This window comes from Euleptes europaea, chromosome 5 (assembly GCF_029931775.1).
Source record: "Euleptes europaea isolate rEulEur1 chromosome 5, rEulEur1.hap1, whole genome shotgun sequence".
Classification (NCBI taxonomy): Eukaryota; Metazoa; Chordata; class Lepidosauria; order Squamata; family Sphaerodactylidae; genus Euleptes; species Euleptes europaea.
The window spans coordinates 76,932,971-76,953,837 of record NC_079316.1 but is presented as its reverse complement, the minus strand read 5'-3'; the positions used below and the strand labels follow the sequence as shown (position 1 = coordinate 76,953,837).

Genomic DNA, 20,867 nt, shown 5'->3' with positions numbered 1-20,867 from the left:
GGTAGCATTCTCAGAATTGAAACTGGTTCCACATGCAGTGGCAGCTAGACAGGCAAAGCTTAGGGGTCTCAATGCATGAATGAGAAAAGTGCTGCCAGAAAGAAGGGTTTAGATTAGGGTTGTGCATATTGATAAACCAGAACTGAAAATTAACCCAAAATTAGCCATTTCAGCAATATTCGGTTTTTGGTTTTACTGGATACCAAAATCTGGGAATAAAGCCAAAGCCAAATAGCCGATCGCCGAATCAGCCGAATAGGTACTTGACTTTTTTCAGCTTTGGCTTTCCCCAGGCTTTTCCCTATGGGAATTTTTTAAATTAACTCTGGGGGAGGCATTTTTGGAGGTAGAGTTCCCAAATTTTCAGGGTAGCTTCAAAAGACTCTCCTTGCATGAACCCCAAAGTTTTGTGAAGATTCGGTAAGGTCCAATTTTTGGGGTCCGGAAGGGGTCGCCTTCTCCCTGCATGGTAAAGTTTACAATGTTTCAGGCTGTTTCAGTTCCATAACCAGGCCTGAAAGCAGATTGGAACAGATCCGAATGATCCAATTCATTCAGGAATCCCTGATTACTGTATACCACATAGCTCCTCAATATGACAATCATCTTCCACATGTCCACTGCACACAGATGTAAGCAATCTGCTGCATACGCCAAGGATCATGACTGAATGAATCTCTAATGATAACATGAAAATGTTCTCTCTCTCTCTCTCTCCCTCTCTCCCCCCGCCCCCATAACGTGCCTAGTGCTGAAAAGAATAATCAGATCTACTGGGCTATAAAAGAAGAAATTATAAGGGAGAATTAGACATGTTGTGGCTTTGGCCTAATTTCTCCCTTATGACCTGGGGTGATAGAATTGGACGTTTTTCAACTGAATAAGTGGGATGAAAATAAATTTAACTCAAGTGAATTACCTCTCATCAAAAACATATATATTATTTTGGAAAGGACTCCCTAATATTAATTCCGGATATTACATAGATCTGAACAAAGTTTATTACAGCATATCATTTCATACACAGCTGAAGAGATATTCCTCACTATCATCTTTGTCATAGAAAACATCAAAGAGCTCAATTAACATAATAAATTATCCTATTTAAAAAAGCCGATTACAGCTGAACATCAAGCAGACAAAAGTAATGACTACTGGGGAATTACATAACTTTAAGGTTGACAATGAAGAAATTGAAATTGTTAAAGATTTTCTATTCTGTGGCTCCATTGTCAACCAAAAGGGAGACTGCAACCAATAAATCAGAAGGAGATTGAGCCATGAAGAAGCTAGAAAAGATTTTTAAGTGTAAGAATGTGTCGCTGGTGACTAAGATCAAGATAATTCATACCATAATAATCCCCATTACTAGGTATGGGTGGGAAAGTTGGACAATGAAGAAAGCTGACAGGAAAAAAGTTGATTCATTTGAAACATGGAGTTGGAGGAGAATTTTACAGATATTGTGGACCGCCAAAAAGACAAAGAAGCAGGTTCTACATCAAGTCAAGCCTGAACTCTCCTTAGAAACTAAAATGACCATACTGAGACTATTGTACTTTGGTCACATAATGAGAAGACAAGAGTCACTGGAATAATGCTAGGAAACGTTGAAGGCAGCAGGAAAACAGGAAGACTCAAAATGAGATGGATTGATTCAATGAAGGTGAAGGAAGCCATGACCCTCAGTTTGCAAGACCTGAGCAAGGCTGTTAATAATAGGATGTTAATGCATAGGGTCACAATAAGTCGGAAGCGACTAGATGGAATTTAACACACGCACATATAAAAAAATCTAACCCATCATAATTAATGGCAGAGAGGACTCCATATTGCAAATATGATTGCAAAAATAGTGTTTAAAAGCATATATATTTGCAAGATCTGAGCAAGGCTGTCAAAGAGAGGACATTTTGGAGGACTTTTATTCATAGGGTCGCCATGAGTCGGAAGCGACTTGACGGCACTTGGCACTTAACACACACACACACACACACACACACACACACGCACACACACCAACTTCACTGTAATCACAGCATGGTTAAAGATAAATTCACACATTGTAACATATAGATATGGTTCCAATCAATATAGAAAGAAAAGAATTGATAACACACAAAGACTTTTATATCACAGCTGCTGGTTATATGGTAAACTCAGAAAAACAGTTATGGGCTACACAAAACAGACAACTTTAAAGAATCATGTACAAATTATCTAAATTCAAAGCTACCTAGCAGATGATTTACTACATAACAGACGATGTCCTGACTGAATTTGTATGCAAAATATAGCCATTTATGTAGCAAAAAGAAGCTATTCGGGAAATAAAAACAGTGAGAGGGCCACTCTGTGTAGTATCGCTTCCCTGTAAAAGATATGATGAACCCTAACAGATATGCTGTGCTCACATATGTATCCTGTGTGCCATGACAACATGCTAAAAAGTTGCAGCTAGTCACAGGTTGCATGTTGTTTCTTACACAAAATCACATAGAAAACATTGCTAATCACAATCCAACAGAAAGTTAAGTATGCTTAGGTCCCTTGAAATCAATGCTCTTAACATTGTACTGGACAGTCGCTGCTAGGCCATATTTGTAGATCAGATGCATATTCTCATTCTAATTGTTCAATAAGAAAACTGAAAAAAAAAAAGAGTCATAATTACAAGGGAATTATACTCCCCTAGCCTTTCAATAAAGTGATCAAAAGTCTGTTTTGTTTCACTAACAATCCTGCAAGTGATCAGGTGAACAACAGCCACAATAATTTGCAATGTTGTGGCGGAAAACGTCATATAAAGTGAGTTCGAAAAGAACCCCCACCTGCTAATTAACCCTTTACCATCTCTGCAATCAAATCAAATGCTAGGAAGAATTTACTTCTTCAGAATGTACTTTGTATCTTTCTGAAACTGAAATTCAGAACCCCTACTGTATACTAACCAGCAGTGATGTGAAGCTCATTCCTCAAGGAACTGAAATGATAGTTTTTAAACAGATGCCAGATGACATCCCCAGAAAGAGATAACCTGGATCAAAATCTTGCAGCCTGTTGCTTATAGCAGAGCGTATGTTTTAGAGACAAACTCATCACCGACATTTTCATTAGTGCAGGGTGAACCTCAGAAGGATCAGAGATCCTGTGCAGATTAAGCAATCCCAGAGCAGGATGCATAGGCACAGGGGTGACATTCCTCCCCCACCCCCAAAACCCCCACCAGAACTATTGATAGCCACACATACCAGTCTGCGAATTTCCCGCTCGCATTCTCGCTTTATCCGGGTGATTTCTTCCTGGTGAAGGTGATACACACTCCGTATCTCTGCTGCTTTTATTTTATCCGCTTGAATGGCCACAGATAAAGCTTCTTCCACTTGTTTCTTTGTGCCCTTGAGCTCCGAAATTTCCTGCTGCATTTTGGTTTTCTCCACTTCGAATCCTTTCTTGGCCTCCTCCTTTGCTTCAGAGAAAAGCATGGTCTTAACCTTATCAGGCGTCCCATCCCGTACAGTCGTTAATAAGGCCTGTAGCCTCTGGATTTCATTATCTTTAATTTTTATGACTCTAAGAAGCTCGGCTTCGTGCTGTCTTAAAAGTCCTTCTCTAACAGCCTGGAGCTCCTTCATTTTTTCCTCATGAAGTTTAGCCTTGAGTTCTGTTACAATCACTGTGTTTTTATGCTGTTCGTGTTCTTTGAGCTGCTTAACTTCCTGATTTTTCTCCCTCTCCAACTTGCCAACCTAATAAAAGAAAGAAAGGCCAAAAGAATCACACAGTATATTTTAGAAGTATTTCCTCACCAAGAAGTTAATGTTGGACAAAGCTGTAAAGAAATCAGAAGATGTTTACACATGTGCAAAACACGTATGTGTTTTTAAAAGTATCATACACTTCATGTGCATGTACTGTCAAATCATGTTAGCCATGCCTATTTGCTGTGACAGCTGAATTGAACCTCCATATTCAGAGGCAGTATACCTTAACACACTAGATATTGGCAACAACAAGGAGAAATAACTCTTGACTCACCTTCCTAGCTTGGAAATTTTTACCACTGGAAACAGAACACTTGACTAGATGGAACCTTGATCAGATCCAGCAGGGCTGTTTTTGTGCTCATATGTATTTCAATTATATTTCAACCAGGATAATGAAAAAATGGAACACAATGGTTTGGATCCAGTGTCTTCTGATAAGTAAGGAATTTGCCACTGGAGAAAGGAGTCCCTAAACTAAAGGAAAATTCCTCACAGTGAAATGGGGAAACTGAGCCCAACTCATTTCAACAGAGGTCTAAATAAAAAGCATGGGAGAAGAGATGCTGTGCTTTTCAAATGCCTTGGATTCAGGGCACATTACACTTTTTCTACATGGAAATAACTTTCTTGTAAAGAAAACAAGTCCATCCTTGTACACCATCCTGTGTGACAATTGTGCTCTAGCTTCCAAACATGGGCAATTGCAGCAGACCAGACCAGATGGCAGTAATATTATGTAAAGGGTACTCATGATAGCTTAATATTTTTCACGTGTATAGCCCATGCCAGGGAGCCAGTTAAGATGTTGGACTAGGACCTGGGGAAACCAAGTTCAAATCCCCACTCACACCATTGAAGTTTGCTGGGCGTCCTTGGTTAGTATTTAGATGGGAGACCTCTAAGGAATACCAGGGCCATGACACAGAGGCAGGCAATGGCAAACCACCTCCAAATATCTCCTGCCTTGAAAACCCCATCAGGGGTTGCTATAAGTTAGATGTGGCTTGATGGCAAAAAAAAAATAAATAAAAAATGGAAATTATCTCCATGTAGGAAAAAAATTCACATGTGAAACAGGGCTAAATGTGGGTGGATTGAAATAACAATTAGCAGAAGGAAAATAGTTTGTAGTGACTGCTCTGCAAGTGGGCACATGAAGCTGCCTTAAACTGAATCCGAACATTGGTCTATCAAAGTCAGTAGTGTCTACTCAGATTGGTAGAGGCTGTCCAGGTTTTATGCAGAGGCCTTTCACATCATCTACTACCTGACTCTTACATGGAGATGCCAGAGATTGAAACTAATCCTGGGGGGAAGCCAATGTGAAATGCTATAATAGGTTGGGTTCCACAGCAGTTTTCAAGAGCATGGCTCTTACAAAATAGAAAAAAAGATGTGGAGTTAGATTCAGTTTTACTATGCACCACAGAAGCAGGCCTTTCCATGAACAGCATTTATCTTGTATATCAAAGGCAGATCAGTTGTAATTCTGGGAGATTTCCATGCCCCACCTTGAGGCTGGTAACCCTAACTGATAATGATGAATAATTTATGTTGGGGAGGGGGACTGAACAGAGAGAACGGATGGCCCCATCATAGTTAAGGAATCTGAAATACTCTCATAAAGTCTAATTAATCATAAAGCAACAGAACAGTGCAATCCTTGCAATTCTGTACACAATTCCACTGTACATATTTTTTGTTATAATTGACAAAGCGGTGACTACAAATACAGTGACTGTGTGCATATATGTGTCAAAATCTGGAAAGTCTGGAATGAAATTTTGGCAGTCTATGCCAAAACTCTCACCACTTTGAATAGAAGGGATGGGCTGGATTGATTAAAACAATTTTTCTTTTGCCGTCAAGTCACATCTGACTTATGGTGACCCCTGGTGGGATTTTCTAGGCAAGAGATGTTCAGAGGTAGTTTGCCATTGCCTGCCTCTGCGTCATGACCCTGGTATTCCTTGGAGTTCAACCATCCCAATACTAGCCAGGGTTGACCTTGCTTAGCTTCTGAGATCTGACGAGATCAGGCTAGCCTGGGGACTTCTTCCCAGCTACATAACAACTAGCTGAGCATCTGTCTCCTTCCTCCTTGTACGCACTTAAAGCCTGGGCGTGGCCAGAGATACAAGGCTTTGAACACAAGCCCTAGAACTTTTGGCCTGCAGCCATCATATGGAATGCCCCATGGAATTCAAACCTTGCTTGAGATCCAGCTGTGTTTTGTTTTCTTCCTTTGTTTATTTCAACTGCAATTTGTTTGTTTAAGCTGCTTATTTAAGTGTGTTTAGACGCTATCAGGAAGAGTATTAAAAATCAAACCAATGCAGTTGGGAGGAGCTATTTAAGTCCTATTGCAGCAGCTGAATGAGTTTTATAATGAGCTTTCTCTTACACTTGACCTATGTTAAAACTACAATACATAACCCCCAGTAACTGAGCAAATAGCTGAAATAACTGACAATCCAGGTCAATTGACGAATTAAAGAATAAAACAGAGAAATGGTTAAGTAAGACTGGAAGAGGACGAAGACCTGGGATAAGTAAGGCATTGTTCATTCATGACAGACAGCCAAGTTCTACTTGTAGTGGTTTTTACTCAACATTGTTTTCAAAACCACATACTCGTTCAGCCTCGTCTTTTAAAACCTGATTCCCTAGTAGGCAGCAACCTTTTCAGTGCAAATCAGTAGGCGAGACCCATTTACACAGCCTCTTATCCGCTGTGGTTTCCAGCAGAAGAACTCATTCAAGGACAAATCAACTCCATAGAAGGGCAACTAGATGTTATGAACCAAACAGGGGCTTGCCTTAGGGTTGCCAACCTCCAGGTATTGTTGTGGGAACTATAGTACTTCGGCTCAAATAATACGCAATCAAGGTATGCAAACAAGTATATTAAAGACAACACACATCAAAATTACAAAGTATAGAGACAATATGTGGTAACATTGACACTACAACACACAAGAAAAATAGCTGAGCGCTTGTGCAAGAAAGTCCTTATAAGATAAATAGGAACTCTTATCTCTGTTTCTTTCATAGAGTCCTATGCAAGATGAAGATGGAAACAGCAATGCCGTCCGGATGTTCTGAAGCGTTTTCACTGCTGGCATGCAGCTTCATCAGCTGACATCTTATATATATATATATGTGTGTGTGTGTGTGTGTGTGTGTGTGTGTGTGTGTGTGTATGTGTATATATATATATATTTTTTTTCTTCAAAAATATTTTGAGCAGCCAGAGGGCGTCGAAAAACTAACATTCTCAGAATTACTAGTATTGCATTTTTGAAGAAAAATATTTTTTGTGTTGTAGTGTCAATGTTACCACATATTGTCTCTACACTTTGTAATTTTGATATGTGTTGTCTTTAATATACTTGTTTGCATACCTTGATTGCATATTATTTGAGCCGAAGTACTATAATTCCCACAACTATCCAGTTAGTACATGTGCATATATTTCCTTCAGAACCTCCAGGTATTAACTGGAGATCTCCCACTATTACAACTGATCTCCAGCTGATAGAGATCAGTTCCCCTGGAGAAAATGGCCACTTTGGTAACTGGACTCTATGGCATTGAAGTCCCTCCCCTCTCCAAACCCTGCCCTCCTCAGGCTCCGCCCCCAAAATCTCCAGATATCTCCCAACCCGGAGCTGGCAACCTTAGCTTGCCCCCTAATGCGAATGTAGGGACAAGGATGGGGCATTTGCGGGGTGGGGGGGAACTGACAGGCAGAAAGGCAGTTACTACGTTTCCTCTCGCCAGACAGTTCTTTGCAGAACTTCCTTCCCCAGCCATTGCTTCCTGTCCCGCTCCTACCAATAGTTTGAAGTTGGAAATCCGTCTTGAAGGGGGGAAACATTGGGAGGCAGACTGTGAGGGAGAAGTGGTGGTTAGAGGCAAGTTTAACCAATCCCCTGTTTGCCTGCAAGTTCCCAACTACAAATCCTCCTCCCCGCTTTACATTTAAATGGGAAAGATGTGTTTCATGGTGTAACAGTCCAGACTGTGAGAAGCTGTTTCTGCTTTCGACTTATAAAGAAAGCCACTTGTTAAAACTAGAGCTAAAGGGTTTTTTGTTTTTGTTTTTCGCCTCTTACTTTTGTCAAATACAGCTCCTTTCAGTTGATCAAGCAGGATGCCAAGGCTTGGGAGCTTTGCTTGTAGGCTTGCCCAGAGACTTCATCATTTCCTAGAGCCTTTAAAATCAGCATTTGGGGGCTTTTGAACATGTCTCAGTTTTTGTTGAGAATCTAGGGCATGGACATAATCCAGGAACATGTTGGCTTTCATGCAAATCACTCTGCTGTTCAACAGAAACGTTTGCCCAAAATGAACATGCAAATTTCAATGGGATAATAAAAATTCACCTCAGCTCTTATAAAAGGAGGCTAATTGGTATGTGTCTATTTCATTTTCCAACAGCCTAAATGCTTTTCCTGGATGATAAAAATAAAATGCAGTGTCTAAAAACGGATGCTTATAGGAGGGCTGCACATTTTCAAAGCAGGCTAATTCATACATTTTTGAAGTAGGCTACTTCGTACATAAGCCCTAATTAGATTGGATAAAATAAGGACCGGCATAACAATTTAACAGGGTGGAAACAACCCCATACTCAGTGCTTCACTGATGCCAATTAAGTAATTTTATTTATTTATTTATTCTCATTTATAGTCCTCCTTTCTCATTGGGACCCAAGGTGGATTACAAGTATGTTAAACAAACTTTCAGTTAATCAAGATGTGACAACATTCAAATGTATCACAAGGACATCTCCGCTGGGCCAGGCAGCAGGTGCTCTACCTGTCCCGCCCCGACCTAACCCCAGTGATCCTTGTGACGGTCACCTCTAGGCTGGATTACTGTAACTCGCTCTACGTAGGGCTGCCCTCAAGACTGATCCGGAGGTTCCAGCCGGTGCAACATGCCACAGCGAGGCTCCTTTTGGGGGACCTTGCTGCGAGATCATATAACACCAGTGCTGAAACGACTGCGCTGGCTCTAGCTGGAGCATCAGATCAGGTTCAAGGTGCTGGTTTTGACCTCTAAGGCCTTACATGGTCTGGGACCATCATACCTGTGGGACTGCCTCTCCTGGTATGCCCCTCCAGAATGATTTGTGCTCTACAAAAAGTAATTTACTGGTGGTCCCCGGTCCAAAGGATGTGTGGCTCTCCTCGACAAGGGCCAAGGCTTTCTCGGCCCTGGTCTGGGACTGGTGGAATAGTCTCCCTAATGACATCAGGGCCCTGCAGGACCTTAAGGAGTTCTGGAGGGTCTGTAAAACAGAGCTATTCCACCAGGCCTACAACTAAGGACAGCCGCGTGTTGTTCCATCATTGCTGGTCTCCCCGTCTCCCCCACCCCACACACACACTCTTGTTATCTATGGGGTTGATCTGCTCATAACCGGTCCCATAGCAGCTGTTGATTTTTTAAATGCTATTTTGTTTATAGTTTTGATGCTGGGTTTTAACTTTCAATGTTTTTATGGTTTTATGTGATTTTAGAGGTTGTTACCCGCCTTGAGACCTGTTTGACTGGGAATGAGGGTAGGCTATATATTTGAAAAAATAATAATAATTAAACAAAATGTAATATCAAAGATTCCTAGAAAGACAAAATATGCAGTTGGGCTGGGATTGTAGAACGGAAGGCCTGCCGTTGCTCTGCAACTGCTTTTTCTATCAATTTGCCCAGGAAGAACAAATTAGATATTGAGTAATAACTGGCCAAATCATTTTTTCTAGTGAAAGTTTTTTCTTTTCTTTTTCTTTTTAGCAATAGACAGATGGCTGACTGTTTTAGGACACAAAGAAAGATGCCCTGGGTCAGTGATTGATTTGTAATGGACATTAGGGCCTAGCTGATGATCCTTATGTGCCTTAAGTGTCCAGGGCTGGCAAGGGTCTAATGCACAAGTAGTGCCCTTCACAGATCCCAGAATCCTATTGGTATCCATCACAATAAGCTGATGTGGAAAAAAGACCATTTGTTTTTTTCAAGTTCCTCTCCATTCCACATGCTGTGTGAAATGGCAAGCTACCTTTTGAAATTGGGAGAGATATCAACGCAGTTAGTGACACGACCTGATCAGCCATTCCAAGAAAAATGTCAAGAATTCCACTGGTTTAGCATATGAGATCCAGTGTGGCTAGGGTTGCCAGGTGCCTCTTCGCTACCGGCAGGAGGTTTTTGGGTTGCGGCCTGGGGAGGGCAGGGCTTGGGGAGGGGAGGGACTTTAGTGCCCTAGAGTCCAGTTCCCCAAACGGCCATTTTCTCCAGGTGAACTGATTTCTGTCGCCTGGAGATCAGTTGTAATAGCTTAGCGGGAGATCTCCAGCTAGCACCTGGAGGTTGGCGTAGTGGTTAGAATATCCAGCTAGGATGTAGGAGACCCAGGTCTGAATCCCCATACTGCCATGGAAGATTGCTTAGTGGCCTTGGGCCAGTTGCACACTCTGGTGAGGAGAATGTTGGTAGTCACTTTGGATCCCCACTGGGGAGAAAGGTGAGGGATCAATGAAGAAAAATATGTTCCCCGTGTGTCTAAACTGCTTTTTGGATCGCTTTTCAAACAAAATATTTAGCATTATACTGAACTATTTCACTGCTGACGTTTGACTCAGAGGTGTGAAAGTCCAGGTTCACGTCAAGTTCCGCATTTGCATTGACCTCGACTCTTGAGGACCTCTGTGGACAACAGCTTGGACTGGCCACTGTTCTTCCTCTTTCTTTTTGCGGGGTGGCCACCAGCGCCTAACTGTGTGAGTGTGTGTGTGTGGCACGTGCATGGCACACCTCCTCCCTCCCCTCTTGCCCTGGGCACTCCTTCCCCCAGCTCCATTCCTGATAACAAGAAATATCAGTAAGGTGCCTTGAATTTGCAACCCTTCCCCAGCAATCCAATGTTACTTTGATGTTTCATGTTCTACAATATGGGTTTTTTCTATATGCTCAGCTTACTTCTTCTTCTTCTTGGCATTTGACCCACAAGCATTGGAATCAGTTTGGATATGTATGGTTGCCAGGTCCCTCTTTGTCACCGGCGGGAGGTTTTTGGGGTGGAGGCTGAGGAGGGCAGGGTTTGGGGAGGGGAGGGACTTCAATGCCATAGAGTCCAATTGTCAAAGCGGCCATTTTCTCCAGGGGAACTGATCTCTATTGGCTGGGGATCAGTTGTAATAGCAGGAGATCACCAGCTAGTACCTGGAGGTTGGCAACGCTATGGATATGGTTCTGCACAATCGCCCTCCCTCTGCATTTTCACAGTTATGGAGTCAGTTTATTTTTTCCTTCCCATGTCTTAAATAATCAGGATTTTCAGGGGAGGGTATTGTAGTTATTGGAGGCATTATTGGTGGTGTCACAGCACCCCCTTTTATTTGTTGCACATGTTATATCAATATATTGATATCATGGCTGCGTTTTTTTAAAAAGGCACTAAAATATCCATACATTGATATGACATTGTGCCTTCAGCAATTCTGGAGGGAAAGTACAAGAAGTTAGCAAGATCTGAGTGGGCATGTCCTTGTGGATCAGGTGAAATGGAAAGCACTAGTCATGTTCTTTTTAGATGTATTTTTTATGAGGGAATTCATCAGAAACTAATTCTACCTCTTATTGACATGATGGAGACTAGTTCAGAGGAAGAGAAAATTAAATTCCTCTTATGGGAGGGAGACTCTCAGCGATTTTTGCAAGTAGCCAAGTATGCTATTAAAATTCGGTCGGAGAAGGGTATTAGTGATTTTAATTGATTTCACATAGTGAAGTGTTTGTATAGTGAAGTTTAACTGTATTCAGAACTTATAATTTTGTTGTTGTACAAGTTGTCAAGACAAGTTAAAAGATTAAATTTAATATATACTTGGAGAAAGAAATATATTTAAAAGGAGAAGTTGTGGTAGTGTACTGAGATTATTTCCTTAGGGTTGCACAATTTCATATCAGTAAACCTTCAGGTACTAGCAGGAGATCTCCTGCTATTACAACTGCTCTCCAGCCGAAAGAGATCAGTTCACCTGGAGAAAATGGCCACTTGGGCAGTTGGACTCTGTGGCACTGAAGTCCCTCCCCTCCCCAAATGCCGCCCTCCGTAGGGCACTTTCACACAGCCCAAATAATGCACTTTCAGTCCACTTTCAGTGCACCTTAACGATAGTTTGCAAGTGGATTTTGCCAGTTCACACAGTGAAATCCACCTTCAAAGTGCATTGAAAGTGGATTGAAAGTGCATTATTTGGGCTGTGTGAAAGTGCCCTTTAAGTCTCTGCCCCCAAAAACCTCATGCCGGTTGTGAAGAGGGACCTGGCAACCCTACTGATGGTTGAGATTAACAGTGCAATCTTGAAGGAAGGGGGCAAAAGGGGTTTGGAGGGGGCATGACCCCTGCAGCAGCGTAAGTACCACCTGTGCCATCCAAGTGGGCACTTACGCCGCCGCAGGGCCACTTACCACAGGAGCTTGCGCTGGCATCAAAGGGGATGTTCCCAGGGGCAGGGCTGACTTCAGTCAACTCCCTAAGCCCTTTTGCCCTGGGAACGCCCATTTTTCCAGCGTGAACTTGCACCTGCAAAAATGGTGGCGTAGCCCTGTGAAACTGGATAGAGCAGTTTCACACGGTTTGGGGGAGATTTTCGTTTTTGGCTTGCTGCTGTGAGGTTGGTCAGCTTCCAGGGTCAGCTTCCATCCAACCTCGGCAATCCCAAAAAGTCACTCACTCAGACAGGCAGGTCTAAAGCAGGTAAACGTTTACTCAGGAGCCACAGGTACAGCATAAGCAATCCACAGGTTCAAAGCTGCTAATGACCATCCATTCTACAAAGCATAACTTTAAGCACAAAGCAACCCCAGGTGCAAGATCAAGCAGGCCTGGGAATTGGGAGATAACAGTGCCTGGTGGGAAGCAGGGAGTGAGCAAGCCATAATACTGAAGTTGCCTGCTTGTGACTCAAGGTCAGAGTAGTGGGGGAAGGCAGGGAGCGGGGATAGTTTGAACAGCTCAGGGAAACAAAACCGAAAGATGCTCTTGAACAGAAATGGGCTTAAGTCATGTCAAGAGCCTGCCTGGACCGCACGACTCCTGACAGTTGCGCTAAGTGCAGCAAACCATTCAGGAGGCGGCGTGGCTGTGCCATCCCTGGCTGCCCCAGAAGTACCCCTACCCTTAGGATTGCTCTGCAATATACCTATCATGTTACTAACGTTAGCTGAAGACAAACAATTATAGCTTACAGTTCTAAATGGAACATCTCTTTGTAACTCGTTTTTTTAATTAGGAGCTGGAATGCTCTTGCAAAACTCTGGTATCTTTTACGCATCGAAAAACCAGTTCAGCAATATTGCAGTATTGAATTGCTTGGGCAGCAGATGCACACCTACAAAGACTTTATTAAAAGCAGCCCGTTTTGTATGTTATTCTAAAATGTGCAAGTAGTCTCAGTGAGACATTTCACTTCCAACATTGATTAATTAGGATCTGAATAAAGTCCTGAGCAAGCAGAAAGTTGTTTCAGTTCTATTAATTAGATGTGCCATTCCTTATTTGGAACTCCAAATGTTTTGATTTAGGTAGCTTGCTAAGAAAATTTGTATTCTTTGTATTTGTTCTGTAGCAATGTTACTGCAACAATTTCTTTTGAATCATTATTATGGGCTTTTCCTAGGGTTGCCAACCTCCAGGTACTAGCTGGAGATCTCCTGCTATTACAACTGATCTCCAGCCAATAGAGATCAGTTCACCTGGAGAAAATGGCAGCTTTGGCAATTGGACTCTATGACATTGAAGTCCCTCCCTTCCCCAAACCCCTCCTTCCTCAGCCTCCACCCCAAAACCCTCCCACTGGTGGCAAAGAGGGAGCTGGCAATCCTAGGGGACACAGAGGGCTGCAGCTGAATGGGGAAGGAGAGAAGTCTCTGACATTAGCTCTCAGAAGATACAAGCTGATATTTGGCTTTAATTGTATGTTTTAATTTTGAATTGTAATATGTTTTAATTAGATTTGTTTCCACCTGAAAAACACATACGGGGAGAAAAGCAACACAAGGCCTCCTAAAATGAATAAAATGATAAATAAATAATAAAATAAAATAATAAAATAAAATAAATAGGAGCCCTGTGGCACAGAGTGGTAAGCTGCAGTACTGCAGTCCAACCTCTGCTCATGACCTGAGTTCGATCCCAACGGACGTTGGTTTCAGGTAGCCGGCTCAAGGTTGACTCAGCCTTCCATCCTTCCGAGGTCGGCAAAATGAGGACCCAGCTTGCTGGGGTAAAAGGAAGATGACTGGGGAAGGCACTGGCAAACCACCCCGTAAACAAAGTCTGCCTAGGAAAAGTTGGCATGTGACGTCACCCCATGGGTCAGGAATGACCCGGTGATTGCACAGGGGACCTTTACCATTAAAATAAATAAAGGTATTGTCAAGGGGTAGTGGCGGATCAGGGCAAACAAAACACACAAGACTGGGGTGGGGGGGCTTATCAGCGGGCAGCCCGGTGGATTTGCGGGATTTTACCTGCTACCACAGGGCACTTGGCAACCCTACAAATAATGCCACAGAAGTATAATTAATAAGATTTATTAAAAAAATGTGTAAAAGTTTACAAATATAACAGCAGTGCAAAAACAGGAAAGAAAATAATAAAAACTAAATCTCTAAACTAAAAGACTTATACAGACTTTTTGGTCCTCTGACCTAGCTGTTATCTGACCAGACTGAAACACAGACTCCAGGTAAAGTTTCAAAGTCCAGAATCCAAGAGGCAGGTATTCCAGCTACACAAGGCCCAACCTAGTCAAAAGGATGACCCAAAGGTACAAACTAGAACGAATGATCATCCTTTATGCCAGACTACCCACAGCTGGCCTAATCCTGGTTGACCAATTAGGTGTGTTGCTAAGACACACAACCACATACCTCTGTAGCTAGTACATGTCCAAAGCCAAGCAAGCACTCAACCCGCCCAGGGCTAATGAGATGAAATGTGAGTGCACAACTCCATCTTGGTCTCAGCCATGAAGCTCCCATGTTCTCATTTGCACCTGTGTCTATCTTAGCTCTTATCTTTCTCTCTGAACTTGTAAGTCGTCATGACATTAATTCCCAGACAGGGCCTTCTGTAACTTACTAGGCCCCAAAGCCTTAGCCAAAGTTTTGTAAAGGCCAAGAAACGGCTAGGATAAAGCCAGTTTTTTGACAGTTATCTTTTTAAAAGCTTGTTGACTGAAAGACTGTTTGATGTCCACTTAAACATTGTCCAGTGGTAGACCATGTATAATGGAAACTGGGTGCATCCCGAAGCAGTATTGGGATCTGAGAAATGATTAAGAAGTAAACAGAAGAAGAAGAGTTGGTCTTTATATGCCGACTTTCTCTTCCACTTAAGGGAGACTCAAACTGGCTTACAATCACCTTCTCTTCCCCACAACAGACACCCTGTGAGGTGGGTGGGGCTGAGAGAGTGTGACTGGCCAAAGGTCACCCAGCTGGCTTCATGTGTAGGAGAGGGGAAACAAATCCAGTTCACCAGATTAGCTTCCACCGCTCATGTGGAGGAATGGGGAATCAAACCCTGTTCTCCAGATCAGATTCCACCACTCCAAACCACCACTCTTAACCACTACACCACGCTGGCTCTTAGACAAAGAGTTCACTGCAATCCGTATGCGACCGACTAAAATTCTATCTTGTTTCCTTTCAGTGAAGGGTGACTGAAGTAAAATGCATATATTAGAATCTATTATTGTCTCTTCTTTCTTTGGGCAGAGATATTAAATCAAAACTTTTCAAGCGAAAACAAGAGCATCATCACTTATCCTGACAGTGCTTGTGAAGCTCTAGAGAAAATCACCAATAGTGCTTAGGCAAACACTCTAGTGATTCATTGCATATATAAATGGGCCTACTCTTTGACATTTACTGGACTATTTAGAAGCTGTTTTTGGTGGGGTATGCTCTTTGGAAATTTAGTATGTAAATAATGCTTAAAATCCAATACACATTCAATGGTGAAAATGGTCATGTGCATCAATTATACGGCCACAGCTTTTTCCAGGCTGTGTCAACACAATATAAAAGCTCAGGCAATCTGCCATGCTCTATATCATCAAAGCTAAATGGACATTCCATGCCGAGATTGCTCAAAACAGTCATCCAAGACAGAGCTGTTTGATTCCCATAATTGTTATGTCAGTGAACACATGCTCCACTCCTCGATTATCATACATGTGCAAACATGTAGACATCAGAAGTGCTGAGTGAAACTGGTGGAAATTCTACCCTGTGCCTGACTACTAGGGTTGTAGGTCCCTTTTGGCACCGGTGGGAGGTTTTTGGAGCAGAGCCTAAGAAGGGCAGGAGATCTCCAGCTTGTACCTGGAGGTTGGCAACCCTACTGACTACCACCATTATCATTTCATGTTCATTTCTAATTCTTCCACTTTACGTCCAATGGCTCCTTCTGACATTCTGCCTCCAGCCCTTTCTACATATTTTCGTTTATTTATTTTAAAACATCTATTGATATTCTGCCTCTATATGTTCAAAGTGGTATACAACCAAATAAAAGATAGAGTAGTTTAACGCTATAGTTCATAGACACATGAAGCTGCCTTATACCGTATCAGACCATTGGTCCATCAAGGTCAGTATTGTCTACTCAGACTGGCAGCGGCTCTGGCAGAGGTCTTTCACATCACCTGTACTTGAGATACTGTTATTTGGAGATGCCGGGGTTCAAACCTGTGACCTTCTGATTGCTCTTCCACTGAGCCACTGCCCCTTCCCTGTGTCCATCTGTTGCAGCAGTCATGTGGTACCTTGAATCCTAACCAAAACAGTTTTATTCCAATATAAACCTTCATGGACTCGAACCCACTTCTAAGTTTATTTTAACACAAGGTATAAAGACAACAAACAACCATTAACCAGAGGATGTAGAAAAGGTCTTTACATCATAAATATATCTAATAGTGAACATAGCCCCATCGGTAGATACATAAATCCATGGATAGGATGAAACATTAAGGGAAGAGAGACTTTTCTCCAAGATTGGGGGGATCCTCCCCAGGCTTGCAAGAAAAAACCACTCTAAATAAATAAATAAATAAATAAATAAGTGTGTGTTTTTAAACACCCAAAACAGAAAGCAGGAAAAGGGTAGAGACTATGAGTGCTTTCAAAAAAGAAAAAGAGGAAATAGTGGGGGAGGGGAAATTAGATGTCCCTGCAAGTAGGGTTGCCAACCTCCAGGTGGTAGCTGGAGATCTCCCACTATTACAACTGATCTCCAGCTGATAGAGATCAGTTCACCTGGAGAAAATGGCCGCTTTGGCAATTGGACTTTGGCAATTGGTTGACAGCGTCAAACTTCTGCTAATGTCTCTCTCCAAAACTGGTGACTAGGGCTGTCAACCTCCAGGTACTAGCTGGAGATCTCCTGCTATTACAACTGATCTCCAGCCGATAGATATCAGTTCCCCTGGAGAAAATGTCCTCTTTGGCAATTGGACTCTATGACATTGAAGTCCCTCCCCTCCCCAAACCCCATCCTCCTCAGGTCCACCCCAAAACCCTCCCACCGGTGGCAAAGAGGGACCTGGCAACCCTAGCTTTTCCACATTTTTTTTCAGTTCTGGCCCCACAGTGCTTCATTTTATCCCTTGATTTCCACATGCATTTTTGTGCCTTTAGTTTTTGCCCCCCCTTTTTTTTTCCTGGGTTATTTCCAGTTCTTTTGAGACCTCTTTTACTCCCTAAACCCCACCCTTCTCATGCTCTACCCCCAAAATCTCCAGGTACTTCCTAACTCGGAGCTGGCAACCCTACCTGCAAGTCCTTGTGGTCCCCTGCTTATTTCTTTCTAAAAGCCAGGAGAGAAGCCAGGAGAGAAGTGGGAGATCATTCTATAAACCAAGCCTATAAATGTAAAAGGTCTGGGGAAGGGCCATAGCTCAGTGGTAGAGCATCTGCTTGGCATGCAGAAGGTCCCAAGTTCAATTCCCAGCATCTTCAGTTAAAGGGACTAGGCAAGTAGGTGATGTGAAAGACACCTGCCTGAGACCTGGAGAGCCGCTGCGGGTCTGAGTAGACAATACTGACTTTGATGGACCAAGCGTCTGATTCAGTATAAGGCAGCTTTGTGTGTTCATGTGTTCCTGTAACACTTCTTGCAAGGAGGTAATATGGATTGTTGATAGAGAGACACATTCCCTATCAAGATTATTGCTAGGGAGATACATTTTCAGGTATGTTAGACCTGGCAGTGAAGGGCTTTCAAAATCAAAGTGAGCATCTCTAGGTTCATTTAAAACAGATGAGCTATCCCTTAACAACAGTAAGATCCTGAATGAGTGCCTTCTAAAGATAAAAGATGGATCATAGGGAACCTAGTGCAAAAAAAAAAAAAAACCCGCACACAAGACTACGCAAGTGAGAAGTCAAGCCACCCTGGTCTAGACCAACTATAATTTCAGGTGGCCTTTTCTATTGGGAATTCTATTTTCCAGCCATATATCATCAAAAACCTGCCTTTTCATGCAAAGCAAAGCTTGGACAAATTTGTCTTCAAGTTTGGTAGATCATTTTAAAAACAAATACAAGCTCAGGGCTGTGAACCACAGACTATCATTTGTTTTTGTTTCATTTTAGAATTAAAATCTAGATTGTTCTCAATAGGAATTGCCAAGTCAGCTGTGTATGGTATATGGAATTATGCCATCGTCCTCCCATCTTGGCTGTTTTCTTTTTCAAGTATGGTGCCTGCTGACAATACAGCTGCTTTTGCCTCCATAGGGGACCAATTAGAGAAGCCACTAAATAATTCATCAAAATGTACATTTGTGTAAGGCATGGATCTCAAACAGCCTTCAGGCTTCATTCTGCAAGAGCACTATTAAGAGGAGGGTCCCTCTTTAATGTTTGCTGTTTCTTCTTATGAACAAATTCTCAGATTACAGATTGTGCTATGTTCTGTTGAAAAGAAGAAACTAATACATATTGCACTGTCTAACAAGCATTATTTTCTTTATTAAGACAAACAATCCTTTTCGGATGTTCTAAATTTGTATAATGAATGTATTGAGGAAAGAAGCAGGATTATGGCAGCAAATTCTGCCCCCAATCTATGTGCAGTCATTGGAATGCACCCCTATAAGCCTACACATGTACAAGTGTAAGTTTACAAAGCTATCAGCTCATTCATGAGCTGAGCGGGCGAAAGTGGTGTGGAGGTGCACAAGGGCTCGCGCTGGTGTCTGAACCACTTGCGCTGGCGCCCAGGCCACTTCTGCCGCCGCAACCGGCACAGATGCCGGCGTTAGGGTGCGGATGCCAGCCTCCAAGTGCTGCTGTGGCAGTGTGGCCCCGGGACATTGGCTCGGCCTCCCGCTAGCAACCTGATGGCACACATCTGTGCGCCGTTGTCCCAGGAGGAGTTCCTGGGATGTTCCGGGGCAAAGCTGCCTTTAGGCAGCCTCCTAACCCCCTTTCAGGTGGGAAGGCCCCCTTTGCCCTTACTTGCACTTACACCACCTTTTTAGGTGGCATAGCCCCATGGAACGCTATGGAGCAGTTCCACGGGACTTGCAGCTTCCCGGCTTCAGTGTGTGGGGGGTGAATCCTCCTTTGGAGGCAGCATGGCTGCCTCCAAGCACCGGCTCTGCCATCCTCCTCAGTAAAAATAGGGTTGCCAACCTCCAGGAACAGTAGGGTTGTCAACCACCAGGTATTAGCTGGAGATCTCCTGCTATTACAATTGATCTCCAGCCGATAGAGATCAGTTCACCTGGAGAAAATGGCTGCTTTGGCAATTGGACTCTATGGCATTGAAGTCCCTCTCCTCCCCAAACCCTGCCCTCCTCAGACTCCGCCCCCCAAACCCCTCGCCAATGGCAAAGAGGGACCTGGCAACCCTAAGGTACTAGCTGGAGATCTCCTGCTATTACAACTGATCTCCAGCCAATAGAGATCAGTTCACCTGGAGAAAATGGCTGCTTTGGCAATTGGACTCTATGGCATTGAAGTTCCTCCCCTCCCCAAACCCCACCCTCCTCAGATTCCACCCCAAAAATCTCCCTCTGGTGGCAAAGAAGGACGTGGCAACCCTAAGTAAAGGGCTGCCCATGTGTCTCCACAACTATGAAAAGCCAAGATTCCCAAGTACATGGAGAGAAATGTACACATGTGTAGGCTTTCTGCATATGTTTCAATGAATGGGTACAGGTAGCGGTGAAGGTTGCTGCTGCCATTATAATACTACGGTAGGCATGATCACTGTAAGGCTACCGTGATGAAGTATGTTGAACTAGGGGATTTCTGCAGAGGAGATGGAATGGCTTTGTAAATGTGTTCAGGTTCACCCACCATGCTGAAGTGGGTGTGCTTTGGAAACAAGAGTCAACCAGGAGACTTTAGTTTGGATTAATGGGGAAGAAAGATGCACACCTTACTCTTTTCTTGCTGGAGCTCTATCTGAATGTCTGTGAGTTTTGCCCTGAGCTCTTCATTGGCAGCTTGCAAGGCAGCCAGGGGGTCAGGTCTTTCTCCTTTAGCTCGAAAGCTGGCGCCCTTCTTTGACATCGTGAGACAGTGGGAAATTCCAAAGTGGAGAGAACCTTCCGTTCTCGTCGGTTCCTCCAGTCCGTTCCACTACATTTTCTCACTCACCTGCAAAAAAAAGGCAAATAACAACAGCGTGAGTATTGGAAGGTCCATAGGTAGCACGCAAGAATGCAGCTCGATGAAGAGGAATGAAAGACGGGAAGGCGGCATTTTGGGGGTGAGATCTATTTTTCTGGAAGTCTTTTTGAGACCCAGCGTGGTGTAGTGGTTTAGAGCGGTGGTTTGGAGCAGTGGACTCTGATCTGGAGAACCCGGTTTGATTCCCCACTTCTCCACATGAAGCTAGCGGGGTAACTAGGGTTGCCAACTGCCAGGCAGTAACAGAAGATGTCCTGCTAATTCAACTGATCTCCAGCCGATAGAGATCAGATCACCTGGAGAAAAATGGCCACTTTGGCAATTGAACTCTATGGCATTGAAGTCCCTCCCCTCCCCAAACCCCACCCTCTT

At 43.2% G+C, this 20,867-nt stretch overlaps 1 protein-coding gene across 9 annotated transcripts in view; it reads right to left on the bottom strand.

Annotated features, from left to right (window-relative positions):
* The window catches only part of JAKMIP3 (Janus kinase and microtubule interacting protein 3), a 62,761-nt gene extending 42,338 nt beyond the window's left edge, over nucleotides 1-20,423 (bottom strand). For 8 of the 9 annotated variants that reach the window (XM_056849411.1, XM_056849413.1, XM_056849404.1 and 5 more), the window contains exons 1-2: nucleotides 20,241-20,423; nucleotides 3,252-3,749 (exon numbers count right to left, since the gene is read on the bottom strand). In XM_056849411.1, coding sequence (XP_056705389.1) covers nucleotides 3,252-3,749; nucleotides 20,241-20,375 — 633 coding nt within the window. In that variant the 5' untranslated portion in view covers nucleotides 20,376-20,423. The remainder of the gene's footprint in view (nucleotides 1-3,251; nucleotides 3,750-20,240) is intronic. The other variant, XM_056849410.1, reaches the window with a different exon arrangement.
* Between the last annotated feature and the right edge of the window lie 444 nt (nucleotides 20,424-20,867).